At 44.4% G+C, this 25,955-nt stretch overlaps 1 protein-coding gene across 4 annotated transcripts in view; it reads left to right on the top strand.

The window, feature by feature from the left end:
* The window catches only part of OGT (O-linked N-acetylglucosamine (GlcNAc) transferase), a 57,548-nt gene that overhangs the window by 18,104 nt on the left and 13,489 nt on the right, over positions 1 to 25,955 (top strand). For all 4 annotated transcript variants that reach the window (XM_075184444.1, XM_075184442.1, XM_075184443.1 and 1 more), the window contains 15 exons: positions 273 to 389; positions 6,637 to 6,716; positions 15,170 to 15,365; positions 15,527 to 15,667; positions 15,747 to 15,847; positions 15,933 to 16,086; positions 16,185 to 16,286; positions 16,672 to 16,851; positions 17,182 to 17,340; positions 17,531 to 17,620; positions 17,720 to 17,845; positions 20,110 to 20,280; positions 22,235 to 22,351; positions 22,696 to 22,863; positions 23,028 to 23,180. In XM_075184444.1, coding sequence (XP_075040545.1) covers positions 273 to 389; positions 6,637 to 6,716; positions 15,170 to 15,365; positions 15,527 to 15,667; positions 15,747 to 15,847; positions 15,933 to 16,086; positions 16,185 to 16,286; positions 16,672 to 16,851; positions 17,182 to 17,340; positions 17,531 to 17,620; positions 17,720 to 17,845; positions 20,110 to 20,280; positions 22,235 to 22,351; positions 22,696 to 22,863; positions 23,028 to 23,180 — 2,055 coding nt within the window. The remainder of the gene's footprint in view (positions 1 to 272; positions 390 to 6,636; positions 6,717 to 15,169; positions 15,366 to 15,526; positions 15,668 to 15,746; positions 15,848 to 15,932; positions 16,087 to 16,184; positions 16,287 to 16,671; positions 16,852 to 17,181; positions 17,341 to 17,530; positions 17,621 to 17,719; positions 17,846 to 20,109; positions 20,281 to 22,234; positions 22,352 to 22,695; positions 22,864 to 23,027; positions 23,181 to 25,955) is intronic.

The raw sequence follows: 25,955 nt of genomic DNA, 5'->3' as shown, positions 1-25,955 counted from the left end.
GATACTAAATAGTAACCTACTTTTATGAAGGTATTTTTGTGCTCATGACAAATGTTGACATGAAGAATGGCCTAACTCAGAAATGGCTGCTTGCATTTTGGTTTGGGTTTTGCGCTGGCGTAGGATTCATCGACTTGCGCGGTTTATCAAGCGCTGGCGAGCCTATGCTGCAGGTTCACTTTTTTTCTGTTTGGAGGAGGAATTCTAACACTTATTTATTTTTCTTTCCCAAATCCCTCTTTCTTCCTTTCCTTTGTTTGAATTCTTATAAGGCTTGTTACCTGAAAGCAATTGAGACACAACCAAACTTTGCAGTTGCTTGGAGTAATCTTGGTTGTGTATTTAACGCACAAGGAGAGATCTGGCTTGCTATTCATCATTTTGAGAAGGTATGCACTCCTGTCAAGATCTCTTAATGTCTCTAACAATCCTGGATGTTTTAGATCCTTGTCATTAGATAGTCTTTGGTCATGGCTGGGAACTTCTTTTCATCTAGGGAAACTTCACATTCCGGCAGAAATTGCATGTTTCATTTTATTTTTTTTGTGACACCACTGTTAAAATTTTTAATAGAAATAATAAACCACGCTTGTAAAAAGAGGATTTATGTACTTACGTTAAATCCGTTTCTCTGATTCCGTCTGGGGGACTCTGCTTACCATGGGTTGTGGAGGGGAGCTTGGGAGTTGGCACCTAACTAGTTAATTTAGTACTGCTGGTAAACCCCTCCCCTCTACAAACCCCCTGCCTCTTCCTGTCCAGTTAGTTTTAACAAGCCCAAGATAAAAAAGGGCAGTCACACAAGAACACACAGAAGAAAAACAGAAGGGAGGGATCGCAGTGTCCCCCAGACGGAATCAGAGAAACGGATTTAACGTAAGTACATAAATCCTCTTTTCTCTTTCATCCGGTCTGGGGGACACTGCTTACCATGGGGACGTTCTAAAGCAGCCCCCTAAGGGTGGGACTACTCTGAAAATCCTGCTCGTGAAGCACTACGAGCGAAATTTGCATCCGCAGAGGCAAATATATTAAACTGGTAAAATTTGGTAAAGGTGTGGACAGAGGACCAGGTGGCTGCCCTGCAAAGCTGGTCCGCAGAAGCTCCATTCCTTGCTGCCCACGAGGCCCCCACCGATCTGGTGGAATGGGCCGTAAGTCTCTCCGGCACAGCACGGCTAGCATTAATATAAGCTTGCCTGATGGTAGACGTAATCCATCTGGCGATGGATTGTTGAGGCTGGCCAGCCTCTCTTATTAGCGTCATAAAGAACAAACAGTGAGTCAGTCCGTCTAATCTGGGAAGTTCTTTTAACATAAATGCGGAGAGCTCTAACCACATCCAACTTTTTCATCGATTGCTGATCCGTATGAGAAGTGGATGAGAAAACCGGAACAATTATTTCCTGGTTTAGATGAAAAGCCGAAACTACCTTTGGCACAAAGGAAGGAAGGGTTCTTAACACCGCTCTGTCCTCGTGGAACACCAAATAAGGTTCCCGACAGGACAGGGCTCCTAATTCAGAAACTCTGCGAGCAGAGGCAATAGCCAGAAGAAAAAGGACCTTCCAGGTCAAACACTTCAAATCCGCCTTGTTCAAAGGCTCGAAGGGGGGTCCCTTGAGCATGTCCAGAACCAGATTGAGATCCCATGGAGCTGTAGGAGGGACATAAGGAGGCTGTATATGGAGAACTCCTTGGAAAAAAGTCCTAATGTCTGGTAAGTCAGCCAACTTCGTATGGAAAAATATCGAAAGGGCTGAAACCTGAACCTTTAAGGAGCCTAATCTAAGGCCTGCTTCTAAGCCACGCTGAAGGAAAGCTAACAAGCGAGGGAGGCGAAAGGAGGACGAGTGGTATGTCCTACTTTCACACCATCTAATATATGCCTTCCAAATCCGGTGATAGATGCGAGATGACACTGGTTTCCTAGCTCGCATCAACGTTTGAATTACACTGGAAGAAAACCCTCTAGCCCTCCAAAGGCTGGCTTCAACAGCCATGCCGTTAAATTGAGCTGATGTAAATTCTGGTGATGGAATGGACCTTGAAGAAGAAGGTCATGACGATACGGAAGGTGGAATCCCGGACCTTCCGCCATAGATATTATTTCTGCGAACCACACACGCCGTGGCCAGAAGGGGGCTACCAGAATTGCTGGTAGGGAACCCTGTCGAACTCGTCTGAGGACGCGAGGAAGCATGGGGATCGGAGGAAACATATCCCATACTGAATTCCCATGACATCGTCAGGACGTCCACTGCCGCCGCTAGGGGATCTCTTACCCTTGCGCAGAACCTGTGGACCTTTTTCTTGTGTCTGGAAGCCATGAGGTCTATGTCTGGAAGACCCCACCTGTGAACCAGAGATTGGAAGACTTCCGGGTAAAGTGACCACTCCCCCGGCATCATCTGGTTTCGACTTAGATAGTCCGCCTCCCAGTTTTCTATTCCTGGAATGAAAACTGCTGATATTGCCGGAACATATAGCTCTGCCCAAACCAATATTTGGGCTGCGATATCCATCGCTGCTGCGCTCCTGGTTCCTCCTTGTCTGTTGACATATGCCACGGCCGTGGCATTGTCGGACTGGATACGGACTGGGTGGCCCTGAAGAAGGGATTGTGCTCCCTGAAGGGCTAGAAGAATGGCCTTCAATTCCAATACATTTATTGGGAGAGCCGACTCCTGAACCGACCAACATCCCTGGAGCCGGAGGTGCAGGACCACCGCCCCCCAACCTTTGAGGCTGGCGTCCGTCGTGGCTATGATCCACGACCAAGGTGCGAAGGATCTGCCCACATTTAAGTGATCCTGGCACATCCACCACTGAAGAGATGTTCTCGCCCTCTTGGATAGAGAAATCTTTTGAAGATCTAGGCGTAGGTGTGAACCTGACCACTTCGACAATAGGTCCCACTGGAAACATCGAGAATGAGCTCGCCCGAAGGGAATGGTCTCGAAGGAGGCCACCATCTTTCCCAGTAGCCTCATGCACAAGTGCATTGAGGGTCTGGGAGAAGACAGAACCTGGGAGGTTACCTTCTGAATAGAGGTGATCTTCTTTACTGGGAGAAATATCCTTTGCTTGCTGGTGTCCATGATGAGTCCCAGGAACACCATGCGCTGACACAGAACCAACTGGGATTTCCTTAAATTTATCAGCCATCCGTGACCCTCGAGAACCGCTTGGGTGAGGGATAGGTGATAGCTTAGGCAACTCTCTGAGGAAGCCTTGATTAGCAGGTCGTCCAAATAAGGAACGACCTGAACACCCTGCAGGTGAAGACATGCTGCCATCACTGACATAATCTTTGTGAAGACCCTTGGCGCTGTTGATAGGCCAAAGGGGAGGGCCCGAAACTGATAGTGAACTGATCCCACCGAAAATCTGAGAAGGGACTGATGGTGGATCCAAATGGGAATATGGAGATACGTGTCCTTTATATCTATGGACGCTATGAACTGATCTTTCTCTAGGCCGTTTATCACTGACCTTAGAGATTCCATCCGAAACTTGTCCACCCTTAAGTGAACATTGAGGCCCTTTAGATTTAAGATAGGACGAAAGGAGCCGTCCGGCTTTGGGACTAGGAATAGGTTGGAATAAAACCCTGTTCCTATCTGGCAATCTGGAACCTTGGCGATGACCCTCTGAGCTAGAAGAGAAGCTACACAATCCTGTATAGCCTGTCTTTTTACTGGATTTCGGGAAAGAGGGGCCTGTAAGTAACGGCGTGGAGCCGGGCCTGAAAGGTCTATTTTGTACCCCTCTGAAAAAATTCCCCGAATCCAAGGATCTTGGGAAGACGCTGCCCACTGTTCGTAAAACAGAGACAGACGTCCCCCCACAGGCACCCCCTGCAATACAGGGTGGTCGTCAGGACGCAGGCTTCTCCTGAGATTTAGGGGCCTGGCGTTTGGATGCAAACGAGGACCTCCCTCTGGTAGAGGAGCCTCTGGAATTGGATTGCCTGCCTCTAAAGGGCTGTCCCCTATGGGGAGAGGCCCCACGAAAGGGCTGACGAAAGGAGCTACCCCTCGGGGCGCGGCTCCTGCTAGCATAGACTGGCAAGGACGTGCTCTTGCCCCCCGTGGCCTGGGAAATAAGGGTATCTAATTCCGGGCCGAACAAACCTGCAGCCGAGAAGGGAATAATTTCAACGGACCTTTTCGATTCCGCATCACCTTCCCAGGATTTCAACCAAAGCGTCCTTCTGGCTGAAATGGAGGCCGCCTGAATGGAAGAGGAGACTGCCGCTGAGTTCTGGGCTGCTTCATAAATATACCCCGAAGCCTCCTTTAGGTGTAAGGCTAGGGGAAGAAATTCGGAGTCCTGTAAGGCCTCAGCTAGCTGGTCTGCCCATGCCTCCATGGCTCTAGCCACCCAGGCCGAGGCAAATGTGGGTCTAAAGGCAGAACCCGCAGCCGCAAATATGGATTTGAGCTGTGATTCAACCTTGCGGTCATTGGCGTCCGGCAGGGACGCTGAACCCGGGGCTGGGAGTAAAGTATGTTTTGCTAAGCGAGCAATGGGAATGTCCACCTTGGGAATACTTTCCCAGCGAGCCACTTCTTCCTGTAAGGGATACAGGGAAGAGAACCTCTTGGGGATAGAAAATCTTTTATCGGGATGTTTCCATGCCCCTTCAGCGATATCTCTAAGTTCCGCGGAGGGAGGAAAACGGCTGGCCTTCCTCTTGGCCTTTTTAAAGAGACTTCTGTCTCTGGGGGTTACATCTTCCGGTTCCGGGAGATCCAACGCCTGTCTTACCGTTAAAACCAAATCGTTTACAAATTGGCCCTTAGATACTTCTCCCTGCTCAGAGGAATGACCTTGGTCAGTGTCCGAATAAATTTACCCTTCTTCTTCAGACTCCTCCTCAGAATCTGAGAGGGTCAATAGGGGATTAACATATCTAGGCCTCTTTCTTTTAGCAGGCGGGGTACTAGAGGGGTCAAGTAGCTGGTTAAGCTTATTCAGCCCTCTGATAAAAGCTGTAGACCATGTCGGTTCTGTAGCAACCAGGGCTGGGTCAGTCTGTAATGAGGATGGTCCCGGCAAACTCAAAGCACTAGAACCTGAGGAAGCCGGGGGGTCTGACTGTAAACTTGCATTACTAGCCACAGAAGTTGCCACAGTAGTCAGCAACTGGTTAGACTGAAGGACCATTTGAGCTAAAGAGCTAACCGACTGCGTAAGGGAGGTAACCCAGACCGGTTCCACCGACGGTGGGACTGAAACCTGCGGTATCTGTGCAGTGGAAGCCTCTGCTTCGCGTGTTGTGCAGAGCACCAACGGGTCCCTCTGAGCACTAGGTAATTTAACATTACATTTTGAACATGTGAAATATTTTGGCATAGGGCCCTTTCCCTTATCTGTCATATTTATAAAGGAAGGTACACCAAGCACACAGAGTAATAAAAAATCTAGCTGAATATACAGATAGTTAATATAGAGAGAGCGTAAATAAGCAATGAAAAACAGCAATACCAAGTAAACAACTGATATATATTCTAAAAGTTGTACTTGAAATAGTAAAGACCATAAATATCAATGGCTAGTAGGAGGCTATAATAGTAAACCTGCTAGCCCAGTATAACCACATCAGATATGTGTGTAAATAAAGGTGATACTTAGCCAAAGGCCACCCTGGGGAGCAGATCTGACAGCAGTCTGTGCTTTCTCCTCAGCTCTGTTCCTTTTCCCGGGATTGTGCTGGCGCCAAAAGACCTGGGAAGGACCATCTCTCTCTCTGAAGGAAGGGGGGAACTCTATGTATTAGCTCCCCCTTCCTGTAGTTCTTTTTTCCATGTCTTCTCCTTCTTCTTCAAAAGAACTATCATAATAGTGGCAGAGTGGTGGAGACCTCTAGGACAGAGGTCTCCGCAGCGGAAGGTATCCGACGCCCCCCTCCTATGACTGAGGGGGGGAATCTTGGTTTAGCCCCTTCTCCTCGGCGCTTCTGCCGAAATCCAAGATGGCCGCCGCCATCTTCATTACCCGATAACCAGCGCTCTATGCCTGCAATGGCAGCGCCGGTTATCGGGGAGGCTATGGGAGTGCAGCGGTCCATGAGACCGCTTGTCACTCCCTTCAATCAGGCACCTTGTCTTCAGCCCCTGTCAGTGAGAACCGCTGGCTCTCAGCTGACAGGGGAATGCCTGCGCTGCCAAGCTGTGAGTGTGTTCTCTATATAAGAACACACTCCAGCGCTGCCACCTAAAAAAGTAAAGTAAAAAAATAAATTTTTAAACATTTAAACTAAGCAGTAAAAAATAAGGCTGCCCAACTCCAGGGCACCTAAAAAAAAACTGGACAGGAAGAGGCAGGGGGTTTGTAGAGGGGAGGGGTTTGCCAGCAGTACTAAATTAACTAGTTAGGTGCCAACTCCCAAGCTCCCCTCCACAACCCATGGTAAGCAGTGTCCCCCAGACCGGATGAAAGAGAAATAAGATATATCTGCAAACCAAATTTTATTGAATCCATTTTGTTTCATTTATAATAAACATTCTTTTAAATCTATACTGCAAAACTTTGTACTAGAATGTTTCCAAATTGAGTTCTTTATTGCTCGCTTTAAATGTTAAACCATTTTGCTATTGCTTCACTTTGTTTTTGTTTTGTTTTTTCCAGGCTGTAACTCTTGATCCTAATTTTCTGGATGCCTACATTAATTTAGGAAATGTTCTTAAAGAGGCTCGAATATTTGACAGGTAATAACTCCAAAAGAAACAAACCCCACAACTATTCAAATGGATCCCTTTTTGACCAAATGTGCTTGCAATTGTCATTTGAATGTTTTGTATTGTTTTGTAAGGAGGTGCAAGTGTACAAAAATGGGAGAGAAGGGAAATCGCCTCCTTAGCGGGCTTTTACTTGCTCAGAGAAGCCCATCCGTACTGATAGCTATACAGAGATCTCGTCAGCTCTCCAGTTCTATATGCATTTTGACAAAACAATAGATTTGAGGGTTGGTATTTGAGTGCCATGTTAGCTTGGATTAACAAGGCGGTGGACAGGTGGTTGAAACAATTTGCTGGACGGCTTGCAGTTGGTAAACCCAGGTCTCTTGAGTATCTGACCTTGGTGCAGCACATTCGTGAGGATTCCGAATATCTCAGTGACGTGGGTTTGAATGCTGGGCTAGGATTTCAGCCTCTGTTTTCTCAGCACTCTGACTTGATACCTGCGAAGGAGGAGGAGGACTTTAGAGTCCCTGCCCTTCTCATGTAATGTCTTAATTGGTCCACATCTAGATAAGACTATTAGCCAGGCCATGGGAAGAAAGAGTTGCTTTCTGTCTTTTAATGGTCCCAGACCTTAAGGGTTCCAGGTTCCTTCCTTTCATTCTGCTGAAAAAGCAAGGCATCAACATACCAGAGTACAGTCCTCTGCTCTCTGTAGCGGTCAACAGAGTCTGCAACTGGCTTGGTCAGCTAAGCGACCAGCTTCCAAGCTCTCAAGCAGTCTGCCAAATTGGAAATTCCTGTGATGAGTGAACTGTTTGCTACTCTACCAGGACCAGTCATTTGATCCCATAGCAGATAACTGAGTGAGAGGTTAAGGATATATCAAAGATGTTACTGGAGACCAAATAGGATATCGAAATGGAACAAGTTGCACAACTTAACCAGCTAGTTGATCAGACTGTCTCCAAAGGTGCATCGGTTCATCCTGGTGACCGAAGGTGGACAATGTTAACAAATAGCTCCAAACTTCAGGGCTGGGGGCCTGTAGCTACACAGATCTGCTTTTAGGGTCTTTAACACTGCTCTCAGTTCCAGTACAGTCCAAACACTTTAGTCAGAGAACCGTACCTGTTGCGAGGAAAGGCTAAAACAAACTAGGAATTGGATTTTCTCTTTCATCCATCTGGGGGACACTGCTTAACCATGGGGTTGAGTAGGGAGGGGAGGAGTCTGGCACCTAAAGAGTTAACTTTCTTCCTGCTGACAGCATATCCCTCCCACCAATTCCCCACATACCTCAGTTTGAATTGGGTGCCCTAGGAGAAGGGCTGTGCATCAGAAGAGCTCCTCAGTGAACGCTATTCACTGCTAATAGGTTTTTTCTTTCTTTTCAAAGTTTGTTTTGTTGATAGCAGCAAGAGGCTCTGTTTGCAACAGAGCTGACTCGTGGGAGAAGCACCTGCTAGCGGGGGCGGCCCCTCAGACAGAGGACGGAAATTGCTTCTCAAACAGCGGGAAGCAGTCGACAAAAATCCCCCCCCCCCCGCTGATAGCAGGACGGGCGCTGCCATTAGGCAGAAAGCGCCATTACTGCTGCCGTTCCCTGGGAGCCAGCTGGAGTGTACCAAGTCCCCTCTTCCAATGGGAGGATAGGGGGGAGCTTGAAGGATGGCGCGCTAGTGATAGCGCTGTGCGGGGAACACATTCTAACAGGATTTCCCCTAAATACAGAAAGGGCAGATACACGGCTGCCTAGAGAAATTCATGGCCCCAGTACAGCAACTTCATGTGTCCCCCTTTATAGTCAAGCATGGTAAAAAAAAATGTTGCGCCGCCGCTCCACAACATTTTTTTACCATGCAAGTGGTCGTAAAATTGGGGGTGGGGCAGTACATCATTGGGGGCATGTCTAGCAGGTGAAAAGCACCAGGCCACCCTCTTACAGAAAAATGCATTACTCACACATGCCCCCTTGCTCAGCAGCTTTGCTCACATATGTCCCCTCTGCCCACATGCTTTAATCACACGTGTCTCCCTCTGCCCACATGCTTGAATCACACTTGCCCCCCCTCTGCCCAGCACCTTTAGTCACAATTGCCCCCTCTCCAGCACACCTTCTTACCTTATTCTCCACTGCACAGCATGGGAAGATATCCAGCAGCCCACGAGTACCATGTGACCACTGCAGTCACATGACCTGGCGTCTGAAGATACCTGAGCTGAAGGGGATTTAGCCACCACCGAGGGGGGGCCTGCACTCAATAAAAAAAAGTACTTTTAAAATAAAAAAATTATTTTCAAAGATAGGTCTCCAGTGAGGACTCGGGCCACCAAGTAGGCCCGGGCAATTTGTAGCCGCCCCCTCCCCTCTCAGCAAAAAAACGTTATGCCGCACAGTAGTGCCCCAGTTCACATTATACCTCATAATTGTGTCCCCAATTCATCTTATGCCTCATAGTTGTGCCACCAATTCATACTTTGCCACAGTTGCCCCCAGAAATACATAGCATGCCACAGTTGCCCCCAGAAATACATAGCATGCCACAGTTGCCCCCAGAAACACATAGCATGCCACAGTTGCCCCCAGAAACATATAGTATGCCACAGTTGCCCCAGAAATATATAGTATGCCACAGTTGCCCCAGAAATATATAGTATGCCACAGTTGCCCCAGAAATATATAGTATGCCACAGTTGCCCCCCATAAATATATAGCATGCCACAGTTGCCCCCCAGAAATACATAGCATGCCACAGTTGCCCCCCAGAAATACATAGCATGCCACAGTTGCCCCCCAGAAATACATAGCATGCCACAGTTGCCCCCCAGAAATACATAGCATGCCACAGTTGCCCCCCAGAAATACATAGCATGCCACAGTTGCCCCCCAGAAATACATAGCATGCCACAGTTGCCCCCCAGAAATACATAGCATGCCACAGTTGCCCCCCAGAAATACATAGCATGCCACAGTTGCCCCCCAGAAATACATAGCATGCCACAGTTGCCCCCCAGAAATACATAGCATGCCACAGTTGCCCCCCAGAAATACATAGCATGCCACAGTTGCCCCCCAGAAATACATAGCATGCCACAGTTGCCCCCCAGAAATACATAGCATGCCACAGTTGCCCCCCAGAAATACATAGCATGCCACAGTTGCCCCCCAGAAATACATAGCATGCCACAGTTGCCCCCCAGAAATACATAGCATGCCACAGTTGCCCCCCAGAAATACATAGCATGCCACAGTTGCCCCCCAGAAATAAAAAGTATGCCAAGTATATGTGCCCCTCAATTTGCTGCCCTTACTTACCTTTGTAGACTCAGAAACCTGGGAGCTGCTTCAATAAAACAGCCGGTGATGGCTTAAGCTGCTTCAGTAAAGCAGCCAGTGATGGCCGAAACGGAGCTTATGCGCAGAAGCTCCGTTTCAGCCATCACCGGCTGTTTTATTGAAGCAGCTTAAGCGTCGGCGTGCCAGACAAAAATGGTCAGTGTGCTACGTCTGGCACGCGTGCCGGACGTTGCCGACCCCTGCCTTATACTCTCTATATAGAGGAAAAGGAACAGAAATACTATCTTTTGACTGGTTCATAGATGAATATGTACCTGTATTGTGCGGTGTGGTAGCAAAATTTGAGGAAGATAAAGCAACAGGATTTCACCTAAGTAGAAAGGGGAAATCACTGTTAGCAGAGACACAGAAGGAGATTCCAGTGGTAGGGGAATGTGTTGAGAAGCACCTCTTCCCCTCCCCCGCTGAGTGAGCACGTGAAAGATCCCTTTTTGGCCAAAGTTCAAAAGGAGGACAGATGCAGCAGTCATTTGGAGAGAAGTGCATTGCTGACACATATCTTCCCCGCTAAGTTTCACTTGGTTTCTTCTGTGTGTATGTGTGCATATGTATACATGTGTATTAACTAAGACTATGATGTGTTGAGAGAACTGTTGTTTAAAGAAAACTAGAAAGTTCTCCAAACCTGTCTTATGTAGTCAGAAATACTATGATATGTTAAATAACTTTATCTGTATTTTCTGATAATTTCTGGAGAAGTGTTTGTGTATATGAGACGTGATTCAGTTTTCTTTTTCTTATGATGGCAGATAAAAGTAAAACCACACGTACCAAACATATTGTCTGTTCAAAATGTAATGTTAAATTAACAGGTGAACGGCTGGATCAGGGGGGCTCTGTGCTGCTTGCACTGTGGCTCCTGTGAAACTGCAGCCTAAAGACGGCTCCATTCGGACGGTAGAACCCCCCGAATGGGCGGCTACCCTGTCACAAGGGGTTGATACCCTTGTTAAACTGTTATCGAAACCTGTAGAGATCCCATCTACATCAGTGGCTTCTCAGGGTATAACAGGAGGAATGACAGAGGAGTCATTTTCCCCAGGGGTCAGATTAAATCCCTCCTAGGGGGATCCCAGATAGGAGAGGTGGGTTGGTCAGCAGTGGCCTGGACCGACTTAACCAACTTCTGGAGAATCCCAGACATAAACGTAGTATTAAAAGACGTAGACCAGCTAAGGCCCTGTGGTCAGTGTCTGACTCTGAGAGTTCCTCAGAGGAGGAAGGGGAATGGGTGGACGATTCAGACTTGTCCATAATAGAGTCAGAAGGAAACTCTAGACACCAGGGTATGCACGATCTGGTTAAAGCAGTTCGTCAGATCCTGGGATTTGTTGAAGTGGAGGAGACGCAGTCCTTGGCCCGCTCTCTCTTTAAAAAAGCGTCTAAACAGGTGGTCAGATTCCCTCCCTCAGCTGAGTTGAGAGATATGGTAGAGGCCTCTTGGAAATATCCAGATAAAAGGTTCTCTATGCCAAAGAAGTTTGGCTCGTTATATCCTCTCCAAGAGGAGGATATGACCCGTTGGGAACAAGTGGCGAAGGTGGATGCGCCTGTGGCGAGATTGGTTCGCCAGACCACACTACCTGTACCTGGGTCATCAGCCTTACAAGACGCGACCGACCGTAAATTAGAATCCCTGCTGAAGTCGGTCTTCTTGGCCGCCGGTACTAGCCCCAGACCAGCATTATCTGCTACCTGGGTAGCTAGGGCTATGGAAGTCTGGGCAGGGCAGTTGGAGTCCGCTCTGCAGGATTCAGATCTTCAACCTCTGGCCATGCAGCTGAAGGAAGCAGCAGGCTACGTATATGAAGCGGCCTACAATTTGGCCTCCCTGTCATCGTCTATTTCGGCTACAGCTATAGTAGCTAGAAGGGCGTTATGGTTAAGGACTTGGAATGCGGATTCAGAGTCAAAAAAGGCGTTAGAATCCATCCCGTATACAGGTGGGATGCTATTTGGACTCCTGGATTTTACAGGCTTCAGGGGGTAAGAAGACATCCTTGCCTGTAGATGCTCCAAAACCTAGGGCTAAGCCTAGGTTTAGCTCTTTCAGACAGCCTTTTTACGGGGGCGGGTCTGGCAGAGGCCAGTCTACCAGTTCAGGGGCCGTTGGAACCAGGAGACAGTCCCGTAGAGGAAGGTCATCCTTTGCCCCTGCAGCAGGAAAGGCCCCTTCTGCTAAGCTGCCGGCTAGACCAGCAGCATGACTACCACCCGCCTCTGGTCACAGAGGGTGGGGTGGGAGGACGACTGCTTGGGTTCGCCCAGCAGTAGACAGTCCTCGGCGGACGGGTAGGTCCAGGATATCATGATAGAATCATGGGGCCAGTTCGTCTCAAGTTTTCATTAACTGTATTCCTCACTGTCCTTAGTCAAGACAGAGAGAGCTCATGGCTGCCGATTGGCTTCGTTCTTTCGTGACCCTACCCTACGCATGGATCCACCCCAGATGTTTTTGGTGGGACATTCGGAGGAAACAGGCAGGGGCCTTCTTTTGTTGGAAGTACCAGCGGAGTAAGTAAGTCCTCAGCGGGTGGTTGTTGGAGGACAACCGAACAAAAGGCAGGGAAGTCCCAGAGTTCTGCACAAGATCAAGAGATCCACTGACAGTGCAGTGGACGTCCTAACAATGCCAGTCTTTCTGGTAACTCCGGTAGGGCTACGGAGCCATCTACTGACCCTGGGACCGTTCTTGCATCTAAATCTGAACTGGCTGAATTTGATGGCAGAGCCTTCGAATCCAGTCTGTGGAAAGTGAGAGGGTTCTTTGGGGGGGGGGGGGGGGGGGGGTGGTAGGCACCCTCCTAAGTGCCAGGAAGCCAGTTTCGGCCAGGATCTGCCACCGCATCTGGCATGTATATATAAAATGGTGTAAGAAGAGGGCTTACAATCAAAGATCCTTTGGTCTGGCTAGATTCCTGCCTTCTTACAGTGTGGTTTAGAGGAGGAGCTTAAACTAGGAACCTTAAAGGTTCAGGTATCGGCTTTGTCAGTGTTCTTCCACAATAAAAATTAGGACAGAGCAGTTTAAGGACTATTCTGTCCTTTCTCCCTAAGGTGGTCTCAGGTTCCATATTAATCAGGAAATAGTTGTTCCAGTGTTCAGAGAGGAGCCTCAGTCTCCTGGAACGTGAACAAATAAATGTTGGACGTAGGGAGGGCATTACGTATATGTGTTAAGAGATCTGCAAAGATACGCAAGACAGATTCTCTATTTGTATTATTTGACTTTTCTAAGCGGGGATGGCCAGCATCTAAGCGAACTATTGCCAGATGGCTTACCCTGACTATTAGGGAGGCTTATGTACGTATTAATCTCCCTGTGCCGAAGCGTATTGTTGCCCATTCTACCCGTTTGGGGCGGCACGGAATGGAGCCACGGTGGACCAGCTGTGCAGGGCAGCCACCTGGTCCTCGGTCCATACCTTTACGAAATTCTACCAATTTAATGTATTGCGTCTGGGGACGCCTTTTTTCCCTTCAGAGGGATTGCTTTAGTAAGTCCCCATGGTTAAGCAGTGTCCCCCAGATGAATGAAAGAGAAAACAGGATTTATACTTACGATAAATCTTTCTGAGTCCATCTGGGGGACTCTGCGGTCCCCCCTTTTTCATTGTTTTTCTTTTCTCTCCACCCCCCCCCCCCCCCCCCCCCCCCCCCCTATTGATTTGCCTCTTGTCCTAGGGCTTTGGTAATCAAACTGAGGTATGTGGGGAATTGGTGGGAGGGATATGCTGTCAGCAGGAAGAAAGTTAACTCTTTAGGTGCCAGACTCCTCCCCTCCCTACTCAACCCCATGGTTAAGCAGTGTCCCCCAGATGGACTCAGAGAAAGAGATTTATCGTAAGTATAAATCCTGTTTTCTCAGCATACATGCCCTACACCCAAGGGAATGGCCCCCTGGGTGTAGGGCATGTTATGAATATCTATACAGCTAGGAGGGTTTTGGAGCTGAGTGTTCTATCCTGTAGGTCTCCATATCTCGTATATTTAATGAGATAAGCCTGTTCTACAGACCATCTTTTCAAACCAAAGTGGTCTCCACTTGAATCAGGGTGTTATAATGCAGGCCCTAGACCGTGATAGGCCTCTACAGGTAGAGGGATCGCTTCATCTTTGTCTTTAGGTTTTGTCAGGCCTCTGAGGATCTAAGTTAATAGAGAACTCTAGATGTTTGCGTAGACCTTTTTGTCCCCTTTGATGTCTAAAAGAGAGGAAGTTAGCCTGCGTCAAAGCAGACTTGGGTGGATTACTTCAGTAACTTACAAGGTTTACAGTGGACATGGGGAAAATTGTCTTGAAAATGTGATGGCACTTTCTACCAGATCTGTGAGTGCCTCCTGAGTGGTACTGCATGGAGCTTTGACTGAGCAGCTGTCAGGCATCCACCTGTTCTTCTGTTTATAAGTTTACTAACTTTTACAAGTTCAATGTGCTTGTGTCCAGAGATGCAAGTTTTGGAAGGTGCTATGCACCGCTTTTACTGAGCACACTCAACCATGGAGGTAGCTTTGACACGTCCCCAAGGTTTCAGTGCGCTTCTCCCCCCCCGCCCCCCACCCCCTAATTGAATGAAGAAGAAAACAGACTGTCTAACTGGCCTCCTGGCATGTGAGGGATATAGAAGGGTAGAAACTTGGTGACCACACTATTGTCTGGGCGTCTGTACTCCAAGCTTCCACTGTTCCCCAATGGACCAATGCCACATAAGATCCAATACTTGTTTTGGTCACTTTTAAAACTAGCTTATTAAGGAAATTCGTAAGTAGGTAGAGGTACATATTCTCCAACTAGATGCTGTGTACTTTAAGGAGCAAGAAGTGTTTTTGCCTCCTGCTTCAGCCAACAGGATTTTGTATTTACTAAAAGCCACTGGGTAGACAAAAAAAGGCAGAAGAAAATGAGCTGTATAGTGGGATATCTGTACTGACAATAACTTTATTAAGGGCACATGATGTATAATGGGTGTTTCCAATCTAGGTGAGTAGTCAGTTTAAGATTATACACATTGTCCAGCCTCATGATGGCAAAATAAGACTCCCAAGTTGATTGAATTGACAGAGCCATTCAAATAAATGTTTCACTTTTATATATGGCTGTATTGCCTTTTGTTTTCCAGAGCTGTTGCAGCATATCTACGAGCCCTTAGTCTCAGTCCAAATCATGCTGTAGTCCATGGAAATTTGGCCTGTGTATATTATGAACAAGGGCTTATTGATCTTGCGATTGACACATATCGACGGGCTATTGAATTGCAACCACACTTCCCTGATGCCTACTGTAACCTTGCTAATGCGCTCAAGGAGAAAGGCAGCGTAAGTAAAAAATAAATATTCAGTTTGAATCATGTTACTTGTTCTGAAAATATCACTAATGCAAGAGAGTTCTATGAATGCTATCTCTTTATTTTTATTGTTTGTATCTAATATGATAAAAGGATATTACGAAGAGTAATATTTAATTATTTGTTTTTAAGGTGGTTGATGCTGAAGAATGCTACAATACAGCTCTCCGTCTCTGTCCTACACATGCCGATTCTCTAAATAATCTGGCTAACATCAAACGAGAACAGGGAAATATTGAGGAGGCTGTGCGTCTCTATCGGAAAGCTCTTGAGGTAACTAGTCATTTTGTGTACTTGTATGCCCTGCTTGAGTTTTACTGAGCCCTAACTATAAATTATTTTAATATTTAAGGTATTCCCCGAGTTTGCTGCTGCTCACTCTAATCTTGCCAGTGTCCTGCAACAACAAGGAAAACTTCAAGAGGCTCTGATGCATTACAAGGAAGCCATTCGGTAAGCCTTGTCAGTGAGAGAAAAAAAAATCAGTGTAAACCAGTTCTGTTTCTTTTTTGCAATAAGATTTAACTTGCTTTTCCAGAATCAGTCCAACTTTTGCTGACGCTTATTCAAACATGGGAAACACATTAAAGGAGATGCAAGATGTCCAAGGAGCTTTGCAGTGCTACACAAGGGCAATTCAGATTAACCCAGCATTTGCTGATGCCCACAGCAACCTTGCATCCATTCATAAGGTAATTTGACTTTGTAAAAAAAAAAAATTATGCAGTAACTTAAAATTTATATATTACAGTATAGAAATATTACAATTTTTTAATGCGGTTCTTTAAAGGACTCTGGGAATATTCCAGAAGCAATTGCTTCATACCGGACAGCTTTAAAACTGAAACCTGACTTCCCTGATGCATACTGCAACCTGGCACACTGCCTTCAGGTAACTGATTTTGCTTTAGTGCTTTTTAAACAAAGACAAATTTATGTTAAAGCTCCTCTTATATTGATTTGTGGCATTTTTGTATTTTAAAATTATTTTTAAACGGATCTCTCCTTTTCCCTATAACCTGTAGCTCTGCTCCTCATTATGTTTCAATACATGAAAAAGAATTTTACAAAATTGTTTTCCAAATGTCTCCTTATGCCCTGATGTCTGTATGAAGGTTCATATGTAAATTATTCTGATTGTTTAAAGAGTCCATTCTTTGCAACAGATTGAAATAGTTTTCATACTTTTGGTTTGTATGTTATTGATACTAATGGGCTGAACATCCGTGGCTGATTTTGTGTTTGTTTTTTTCTGTTTTCGTTTTTTTCAAATAAAGATTGTTTGCGATTGGACCGATTATGATGAGCGGATGAAGAAGTTGGTCAGTATTGTTGCAGATCAGCTGGAAAAGAACAGACTTCCTTCTGTACATCCCCATCATAGTATGCTGTATCCGCTCTCTCATGCTTTTAGAAAAGCCATTGCTGAAAGACATGGAAACCTGTGTTTAGACAAGGTGAGATGAAGCCCATATTAGTAAGGAAGACAACTGCTTTTATAGTGGACTTGTCACTGAACAATTTCATGTTTCAGGCCGCTTTATGACTGTCTAGACATTCTACTCTACCCTGTTTGTCATCTTTATGATGTCGGAACAGGGTGTATATGGAATATTTAGACACTACTACATGCTACTTGCTTTCTCTTTGCACTGTGTATATTCAGAGTTGTTGCATGTTCTTTTGTCTAATATATAAATTAAGCTAGCACAAGATTGGTACTTGGACTGCCTTGGCTACTGGAGACAATGGAAAGTCAATGATTTCATATGTATTTTGCTCTTCAGATCAATGTCCTTCACAAGCCACCTTATGATCATCCAAAGGATTTGAAGGCCAGTGATGGAAGACTAAGGGTGGGTTATGTGAGCTCAGATTTTGGAAATCACCCTACCTCTCATCTGATGCAGTCAATCCCAGGCATGCATAATCCTGATAAATTTGAGGTAAGGAGTAGTATGAGAATAAGACTGCAATGTGTGTAGCTATATAGCAGCATTTTGTATTTGGGCATTGCAGAGTGTTTAGACTAATTACATTTTGACTAGTTGGCTTATTTAATCGGTAACCTACTGGCAGAGTAAATACCTCCTAATAGATTTCCAGTACAGACAGTGTGTATGCATTTTTCCACAGGTTTTCTGTTATGCTCTTAGTCCTGATGATGGTACAAATTTCCGAGTGAAAGTGATGGCAGAAGCAAACCACTTTGTTGACTTGTCCCAGGTGAGAATGAGAGAATGAGCTAGTAGTTTTGTCTTTCTCTAGTCCATTTTGCTTGGTCATCTATAAATCTGGAACATGTGCTTGTGGGTTTTTTTTTAGATTCCGTGTAATGGAAAAGCAGCGGATCGCATACATCAGGATGGAGTCCACATTTTAGTTAATATGAATGGCTACACCAAAGGGGCACGAAATGAACTGTTTGCACTCAGAGCAGCCCCCATCCAGGTATTTTGGCACTTTAGTATAAAACTCATTCTTAATTAAGAAGTCTGGTTTGTTTTAACACTAAGGGGCATATTCAATTAGCTTTCCGGTTCGCGGTAACGCGAAACATGCGCAGTATTGCCGGTAATACGGTACGGCAATAACACGGATTTTTGTACGCAACCCTATGGGCTGCGAACGAAAAATCCACGTTGTTGCGGTACCGTGGATTGACTTCTCGGGCCGTTCCGGCGCGTTACCGTGAACCGGAAAGCTAATTGAATATGCCCCTAAGTGTGTCAAAATTTAAAAACTGATTTCCAAGCATTTATAATTTTGATATAGAAATAATGTTGATTTCAGATGTTTTCTACCGGACTTTCTTATCATTTTCTTTGGTCATAATATACCGTATTTTGAATATATGCTCCTTACACTACTTATAGCATGTGCTCATATTGTCTGTACAGTGGTTACATCAGTAATTGGATTCCCTGTATCGGCACTTTTACCTGCCTCTAAAAATAAAATAAAATATTTGTTTCCAGGAAATCTTGCCCCCAACACCTATTGGCTGGGGAATACTCTCCTTACCTTGGCAATGTGGCTCTTGAGTCTGGTGATAGTGAACTAGAACACAGGCCAATCCCTATGACTCAATGCCTAGTTAGCAGGCACTAATTCTAAGAAATCATTGGTTCCCATTCCCTTAATGGGTCAACAGTTAGAGTGGTATTTGAGGCCACAGAAGGCAAGTTACATTTCTGCTTCAAACTCGCACTCGTCAATTGGGTAGATCCATCCTCTCAAGTGAAATGTGACAGAAGGCAAGAAGAAAATCATTTTTATTGGTGAGGAGAGCAGACTGCAAGCCTGCCAGTGTTCTGGAAATTAAGGCTGCTTTGTAAGATTAGCCAAGATGGGGGATATTTGGAATTGAAAAATGACTGTTTTTCACGTTTTCTCTTGTTGAGAAAGAGGTAGAAAGCTGAAAATTGTGGACAATGCTGGTAATGTCATCCTAGACAAGAATTATGTAAAATGATTCATGTAAGTCATTGCTTCCAAGGGACAGTAAGAAGTTCAAGTTCAGGAGTGGAAAAATGCATTGTTTTCTATGGGAATAACAATAACTATTAAGGGGGCTCATTTTATAATGTCAAAATAGTGGAGATAATGGCACTTTTTTTTTTTTTTTTTTAGCAGTAATTTTTATTCAAATTTTCAAACAATACAGATACAGCATGAGATAATTAACTTTTCAAACAGTTCAAGTTCTTTGGAGTATATGACCCTGTACAAAAATACATATAAAAATATGATCGTATAGGCAACATACAGTTCAAATGTCCAGTGTAACATTTGGCTCACTCGGGTAAAGCTTTCCCTCCCATCCCCACCAAGCACCCTGACCCCCAACTCTAGTATCCAGTTATCCAATAAACATATACTCCAGAAATAGGTTTATATTGTTGAAAAAAGGGGGGAAAGGGAGAAGGAGGGGTGTACTCAAGGTGGGTCAAAATCTGTCGCTAGGGATCTCGCTGCAAATGTAGACTTCACCCAACGAGACCAGTCTTTATAGTACTTGGGCATATTGTTTCTGGACTGATAGATGAACTGCTCATGTCCCACAGCCCCGTTTACCAAAGCCATTAAGGCCGCAAAATTGGGTCAATCACCGGCCATCCACTTTCGGTCTATAATGACCTTGGCCAATGCAAGGAAGTTGGTGACGTATCTGCTTGCGTTCCTGGCCAGTAGTAAATACATTCTGATGCCAAACACATGGGAAATGGCAAAGGGATCCTGATGCCTGTATCCCATATCCCCTCCACCACCTCCGTCCAAAAGTCCCCAACCACAGGACAGTCCCAGAGGAGGTGCCACAAGTCAGCAGGAGTTCCCCCACACTTTGGGCTCACAGAGTTAGTTCTGACACCCATCTGGTGCAGCTTGAGCGGGCAGTAATAGACTCTGTGTTGTATATATCTATATCTATATCTATATCTCTATATCACACAGTCTATTACTCCCCAGCTATATATATATATTATATTAGAGAGAGGCACCTGGAGAAATGGCACTTTTAGTGCCTCGCCATTATTTTTCTGTGGGCAGTCAACGAGGAGTCAAAAAACAACAAGAATATATTGTTACGCTAAAAGAAAATACTACATCCACTATTTTACTGGCTTATACAATGTTTTTATATTTGCAACCCTATTATTAAAGGCCTTTGTTTAATTGTTTTAAACATTTCTGTTTGCCTTGAAATTTTGCAGGCTATGTGGCTGGGGTATCCTGGAACAAGTGGTGCATCATTCATGGATTATATCATCACTGACAAGGAGACCTCTCCAGTTGAGGTTGCTGAGCAGTACTCTGAGAAAATGGCATATATGCCTAACACATTCTTCATTGGAGATCATGCCAACATGTTTCCTCATCTAAAGGTACAAAAGTTCTGCTGCTTCTCTGGAGGATGTTGTAAATTACCTTTATGGCAATAAGATAATTTTGAGAATGATATGAAAAAATGCAATGACATTGTAATTCAGCACCATTCTTTCTGCTGCACTAATGTTTATAAATACAAAGAAAAATCCTGCCACTTACCTCTGGCACCATTGTATGTAATTGGTAAACATGTACAACTCATAGCAATTCTGCTTATATTACAGAAGTTAGATTTAAAAGAATTGTTTTCATACTGCATTAGGCATCTGATGTCCCTCCCGTGTCTGAAAGCTAATTTCCTAATTGGGTCTAATTCTGGTTTAAGATCTGCTGTGAAATCTCTGGCTTTGCCCTTGACTTTGTCAACCAATCCTTGCACTAAAATTCTACAGTCAGTGTCTGTGTATAATTTGTATTTTTTTTATTTGTAAGTAGCATCAGTGCTCTGTTGCCCGATAGGAAAAGAGCATGCAAAAACCAGGATCATACAAGGCAGACAAAATAAATGCAGGTGTGAAAACAAAAGGCTAGACAGGGTCCTACTCATGAGAGCTTACAATATAGTGGGAAAGGGGCAGAACTGAGACAAGAGGCTCAAATGTATCGCAGAGTGGACATTTTGACTGTAGCAAACATATACCAAGGAGTAGGGTAGGCACTAGTAAAGGGTTGTATTTTCAAAGAGCATTTAAATGTTTGGAATTTGGAAGAGTTTGATCAGGTGTGATAGGGAATTCCCTTAGATAGGTAGTGGAACAGGTATAAGTCTTGTAGGAGGGAGTAAAAGGTGGTTATCATAGAGGAGGATGGTGTTGAAGGCTTTGTATGCGATTGTGAACAACTTTCATTCTGCAGGATGGGGAGAGCCAATGTTGGAATTTTCAGAGTAGAGTGGTATTTTGGATGCATTGAAGTGGGGGCAGATGTTTTTGGGTTTTTTTTTGTTTGTTTGTTTTTTTTACTTAAGAAAATGACAGATAATAGACGTTTTCAGTATTTGAGGCTGGAGATGAGAGAATGGATCAATGCTTTGGTTGCAGCTTGGACTTTGAGAGATTGGATAGAAGGCGAAAAACAGAGGAGGGAATCAAGGGTGTCACGAGGCAGTAATTATGGGAGGCTGAGGAATTTGTGGTGAGGGAAATTTCAGGGGCGCTAGTGTCTCTGAGAGAAGGAAAGATAATTCTCTGTTTTGGACGCTTTGAGCTTTAGGCATCCATGTGGATTTAGCAGATGGACAGTTGCTCACATAAACTAGTAGAGATGGGGAGAGGTTAGGATAACATAGGTAGGTTTGGTTGTCACCAGCATACAGGTGGCACTGGATGCCAAATGAGCAAATTAGTTCATTAAGAGATGTAATATACAGTGAGAAAAGGGACAAGATAGGGAGCTTGTGCCAGAGGTCGCAGAATGATGGTGCTTGAATAGACCAGGAAAGAATTTAACTAAAGCCAGTGGAGTGAAGGGGGTGTAGAGGAGAAGTCGCTCAACAGTGTTGAAAGCAGTAGAAAGGTCCAGGAGGTTAAGTATGGAGTAGTGACACTTTGTTATAAGTAGATCATTAATCACCTTTGGGAGCCAGTGATGTTGGGGGTGATGTCTGCTTGTAGAAAGTCTAGAAGAGAGAATGTGAGATAGGCGATTGTACATAAACCTAATATAGTAGAAGCACCTGCCTCCTAATATGACAACTGCTGCAGTGAGGTTAAAAACATGTGCATCATGCTCGAAGTATAAAAATGCCATTTATGTCAGAGGTTACTCGGCTCTCTAATACACAGCCTTTGTATATTAATGTCGAGTACACAAAGACAATGCGCTTTAAATGCTGGACAGAATTACTTAACAAAAGCTTTTCATTTTGTGTGTTTAATTTAGTTCTGTAGTCATCGGACATTAGACATTTAGTAGTTTTTGGTTTTGCATAATGATTTCCATGTTCCACAGAAAAAAGCAGTGATAGACTTCAAGTCCAACGGTCATATCTATGACAACAGAATAGTTCTTAATGGCATAGAGTTGAAAGCCTTTTTGGAGACACTGCCTGATGTAAAAATTGTGAAGGTAAGAATGTCTTAGATTGCTATGATGTATACTCTCCTTTTTTCTTTTTTCTTTTTTTCTTTTTTTTTTCTTTGTATAAATTATAGTAATTAACTAGGTTGTTTGGATTTTTTTTTTTATACATTTTATTTTATTCATTAGAGGGTTATATGTAGTAATTGCAGGTGTATCTGATTTATGGCAAAGTTAAATCAGCAGTTATGTTGCTAGTTATTCCAGTAGCTATTGTAGTGAGGGAAATATATTTATGGTTAATGTAGGTCAAGGGAGTGATGAAATTATCCATAATAGTTTTGTTCTCAATGTATTTAAAGATTTTAAAGCTTGTTTCCACCTTTTTGTAGATGAAAGGTCCAGAGAGTGGAGACAGCACTGACAGTAACTCTGCATTGAACATGCCAGTTATTCCCATGAATACAATAGCTGAAGCCATTATTGAAATGATCAATAGAGGACAAATCCAGATAACAATTAATGGGTTTAATATCAGCAATGGGCTGGCAACAACACAGGTATGTGGGTAAACTACTATCCCTAGGACTTAAATGCTGAATGCATTCAATAAGAGTGTACTGTGTGCAAATAAATAAATAATGATACTGGCCATCAATGTATTATTTGAAAACTGCACAGAACTTTTTGTATACTTTTTTTTTTATTTATCCCTTTTCTTCAGATAAATAATAAAGCGGCAACAGGTGAAGAAGTTCCTCGCACAATCATTGTTACCACACGGTCTCAATATGGGTTGCCTGAAGATGCTGTGGTGTACTGTAATTTTAACCAGCTTTATAAAATTGATCCTCCTACATTGCAGATGTGGGCAAATGTAAGTAAACTGTTTGAAGAATACTTGTGTAAATGTATTCAGCACTGTACTAATATTTGTAGACATCTACATTTTGTTTTACTGATATCCAGCACAGAATAGGTGTTAGTTATGTCTGTCTGTCTAAAGAATCTCTCATTGCATAGTGTTAACCTCAGCTACTCGGCAACTTACTGCTGGAAGTGTATTCACTGTTCTGGTTTTGCTGCATTCAACAATATAGAAGTTGGGAAACTAATATGTATTAGTGTGGAATTGTGTACAGTGTAAGGCATTGCTTTGGGCCATTTGACATTGGTGAATAGACAAATTTGGAAACAATCCTTAAAACTTGATACCAAAACAAGTCAAGTCCAAATCAGAGCTAATGACCTAGGAAATTATTTGGAAGGAAAATAAAGCATGTGTTAAGGTCATACAATCTTGTCAGCAATTTGTAACTGTTGTCTTGGGGTTTGCTATTCATAAATACAAATGAGCCAGCTGTATCTTACTTTTTTGTTTTTCTGCGTAGGTACATTACCTGGGGGAGGTATTCTTATACATTTTGCAACAGATTAAAGTAAATGAATGACAGCCTCCTATCAGATGTTGCCTGTAAACATGTTCAAAAGATATACTCGTATAGGGTGCAAGTAGATGGTGTCAGATTATAAACATACCAAAGTACAAACACCCATGGGGTAATACCCACACTACACCTGAATGTATTTGAGTCCTAGGATGTGGGCACAGGACCTTCTGACTGTGCTTAAAACTTTAAAACTACTTTTATTAGGCAGTATTAGCTGTCCTGTAGAGTGTGAACCTGCCTCTATCCACCCTCTTGCATCATAGGAGTACCTCTATCCCTGCTTTTAGTTTCTGGGTCAAGTGGACCCCTGACTGCCGAAGGGCATTCCTCCCTGATTCCTGAAGCTTTGCTGGAGCGCGTGTGAGTCCTCTTCAAAGTCTCTGACTGACTTGAGGGGGAGTTTCCATTATTTTTAGACACAAAGTGCATTCCTTATCAGTGGAGGGGAAAAGGACAGCTTTGTTTGAGATGGAGACAGCAACCGCAGATGGAAGGATGCTTGAAGGGTGCTCCAAAATTGGGTTATGGCATGGACTGAAATCGTTTCAATCCGTTCTGTTTCGCAAGCTTTGGACTGACTTTGTCCTGTTTGGCAACCTGCTATGGCCACTCATTGGTCCAGCCTTTTCAGGGGACACAGTGGTGATGGCAGTGACTACAGACCACTGCTCTTCTGTGATTATTGCCCTGTTTCATAGCAGTGATAACAGACTCTTTTTTTTTTTTTTTTTTTTTTTTTTTTGGGTCCCTTCTTTTGCACTCTACAAATAGACTAACTTGGGATTTTGGGTTCCAATTGGTATGGGCACATCTAATTCTTGGGTATCTATGTGCAGATTGAGTTGTTAGCTCCCCAAGTTTGGAGTGCCACAATTATGTCTCTTCACAGGTAATTTAGACTGGTATTTGCTACCTGTCTATAGCCTGACTTTATGCTACCTGCAGGACCAGGTGGCATCACCAGGTGTTTTCCCTCCAAACACTACTTAAGCTGGAGGGGGTGTGCTCCCTCAGACTGTTGGACTGCATTTCCTTTCACCCTCTCCCCATTGGATGTGCTGGGAGGGGGATAGTGTACCCTGGGTCCTTCAGGCCCAGAACCTGCCTGGCCTAGTTCCCTCATTCAATTTCACACACCTTCTACAGACGGTTAAGAGGCTGCCAGTTACTTGTGCTTGTTGACCAAAATTCAAATTTCCTCCTTCCCCCCCCCCCCCCTACTGATTTGACACCGCCAGTTGGGAAATGTAGGATGGTGTCAGTGGTAGATCCCTTTTTGAGTGACAGGGAAGCTGAAACAATGTTGAGTCGCTATACAGTTCAGTCTGTAACTGCTTACAGAATCAGTCAGCTGTCTCATTAGCCAGTCCTTTTGACTCTAAACAGTTATGACTACCAAGACCAAAGCTGTCCTTTTTTGGAAACCTGTTGGAGACCTTTTTTGCAGGGAGATATGGAGTTATTGGAAGCTCCCTCAAAGTTAGTGGCTAAGCCTCGGCTATGGTAGGATGCAGAATCCTCTGGCTCAGGCCTGCAACTTCCAAGAAGTTTTGGTATTCTGGGAAGGCCTTCTTTGGGACGAACAAAATGATCAAGGCAGTACAGGCGGGAAGTGTTCCTTCCTTATTCTCGAGGCCCCAGACTCTCTTACTGGGACAGAGCAGCCTTAAAAAAAGCTCTCTTGACTTTCTAAACAGACACACATTGCAGCTGGTAGTCAAGATGTCCTACTGCTGTCAGCAAACAGGCACAGAAGTGGTAGAGGTTTTCCCTATCCTTTTCTGCAACTGCTTGTTACTTTGTGTTTGATCCCTGTGTACACTTCATCATAAATTAGTTATTGGATATTATGTAGAGTTCCTATCTTTCCAAGAGACCCAAAAGCACAGGAAAGTATTCCATTTCAACATTCATGGGCTGTTGGAAACAGTGGCCATCTTGCCCTGTCTCAGATCATTCCATGGTTATGGGTTTTTACTCAAACCTGTTCCTGCCCAAAGTGTTCATTCTACTGTATTGGATATAAAGGTCCACATCAAATTCCTTCTGTGGAAGTGATTCAAGATGGAGACATTTAGGTTTGTAATTGATATCATGAGGGAAGGGGTATACAGACTAACTCTACAGTGAGGTAATGCTCTGTCATCACAGACGTCTTAGAAGGTAAACTAGCATTAGTTTTAACAGTTATAGCAGTATTT

Source organism: Mixophyes fleayi, chromosome 9 (genome assembly GCF_038048845.1).
Source record: "Mixophyes fleayi isolate aMixFle1 chromosome 9, aMixFle1.hap1, whole genome shotgun sequence".
NCBI lineage: Eukaryota > Metazoa > Chordata > Amphibia > Anura > Limnodynastidae > Mixophyes > Mixophyes fleayi.
Note: the sequence above shows the minus strand (reverse complement) of the source record. Positions and strands in the feature narration are given on the sequence as shown.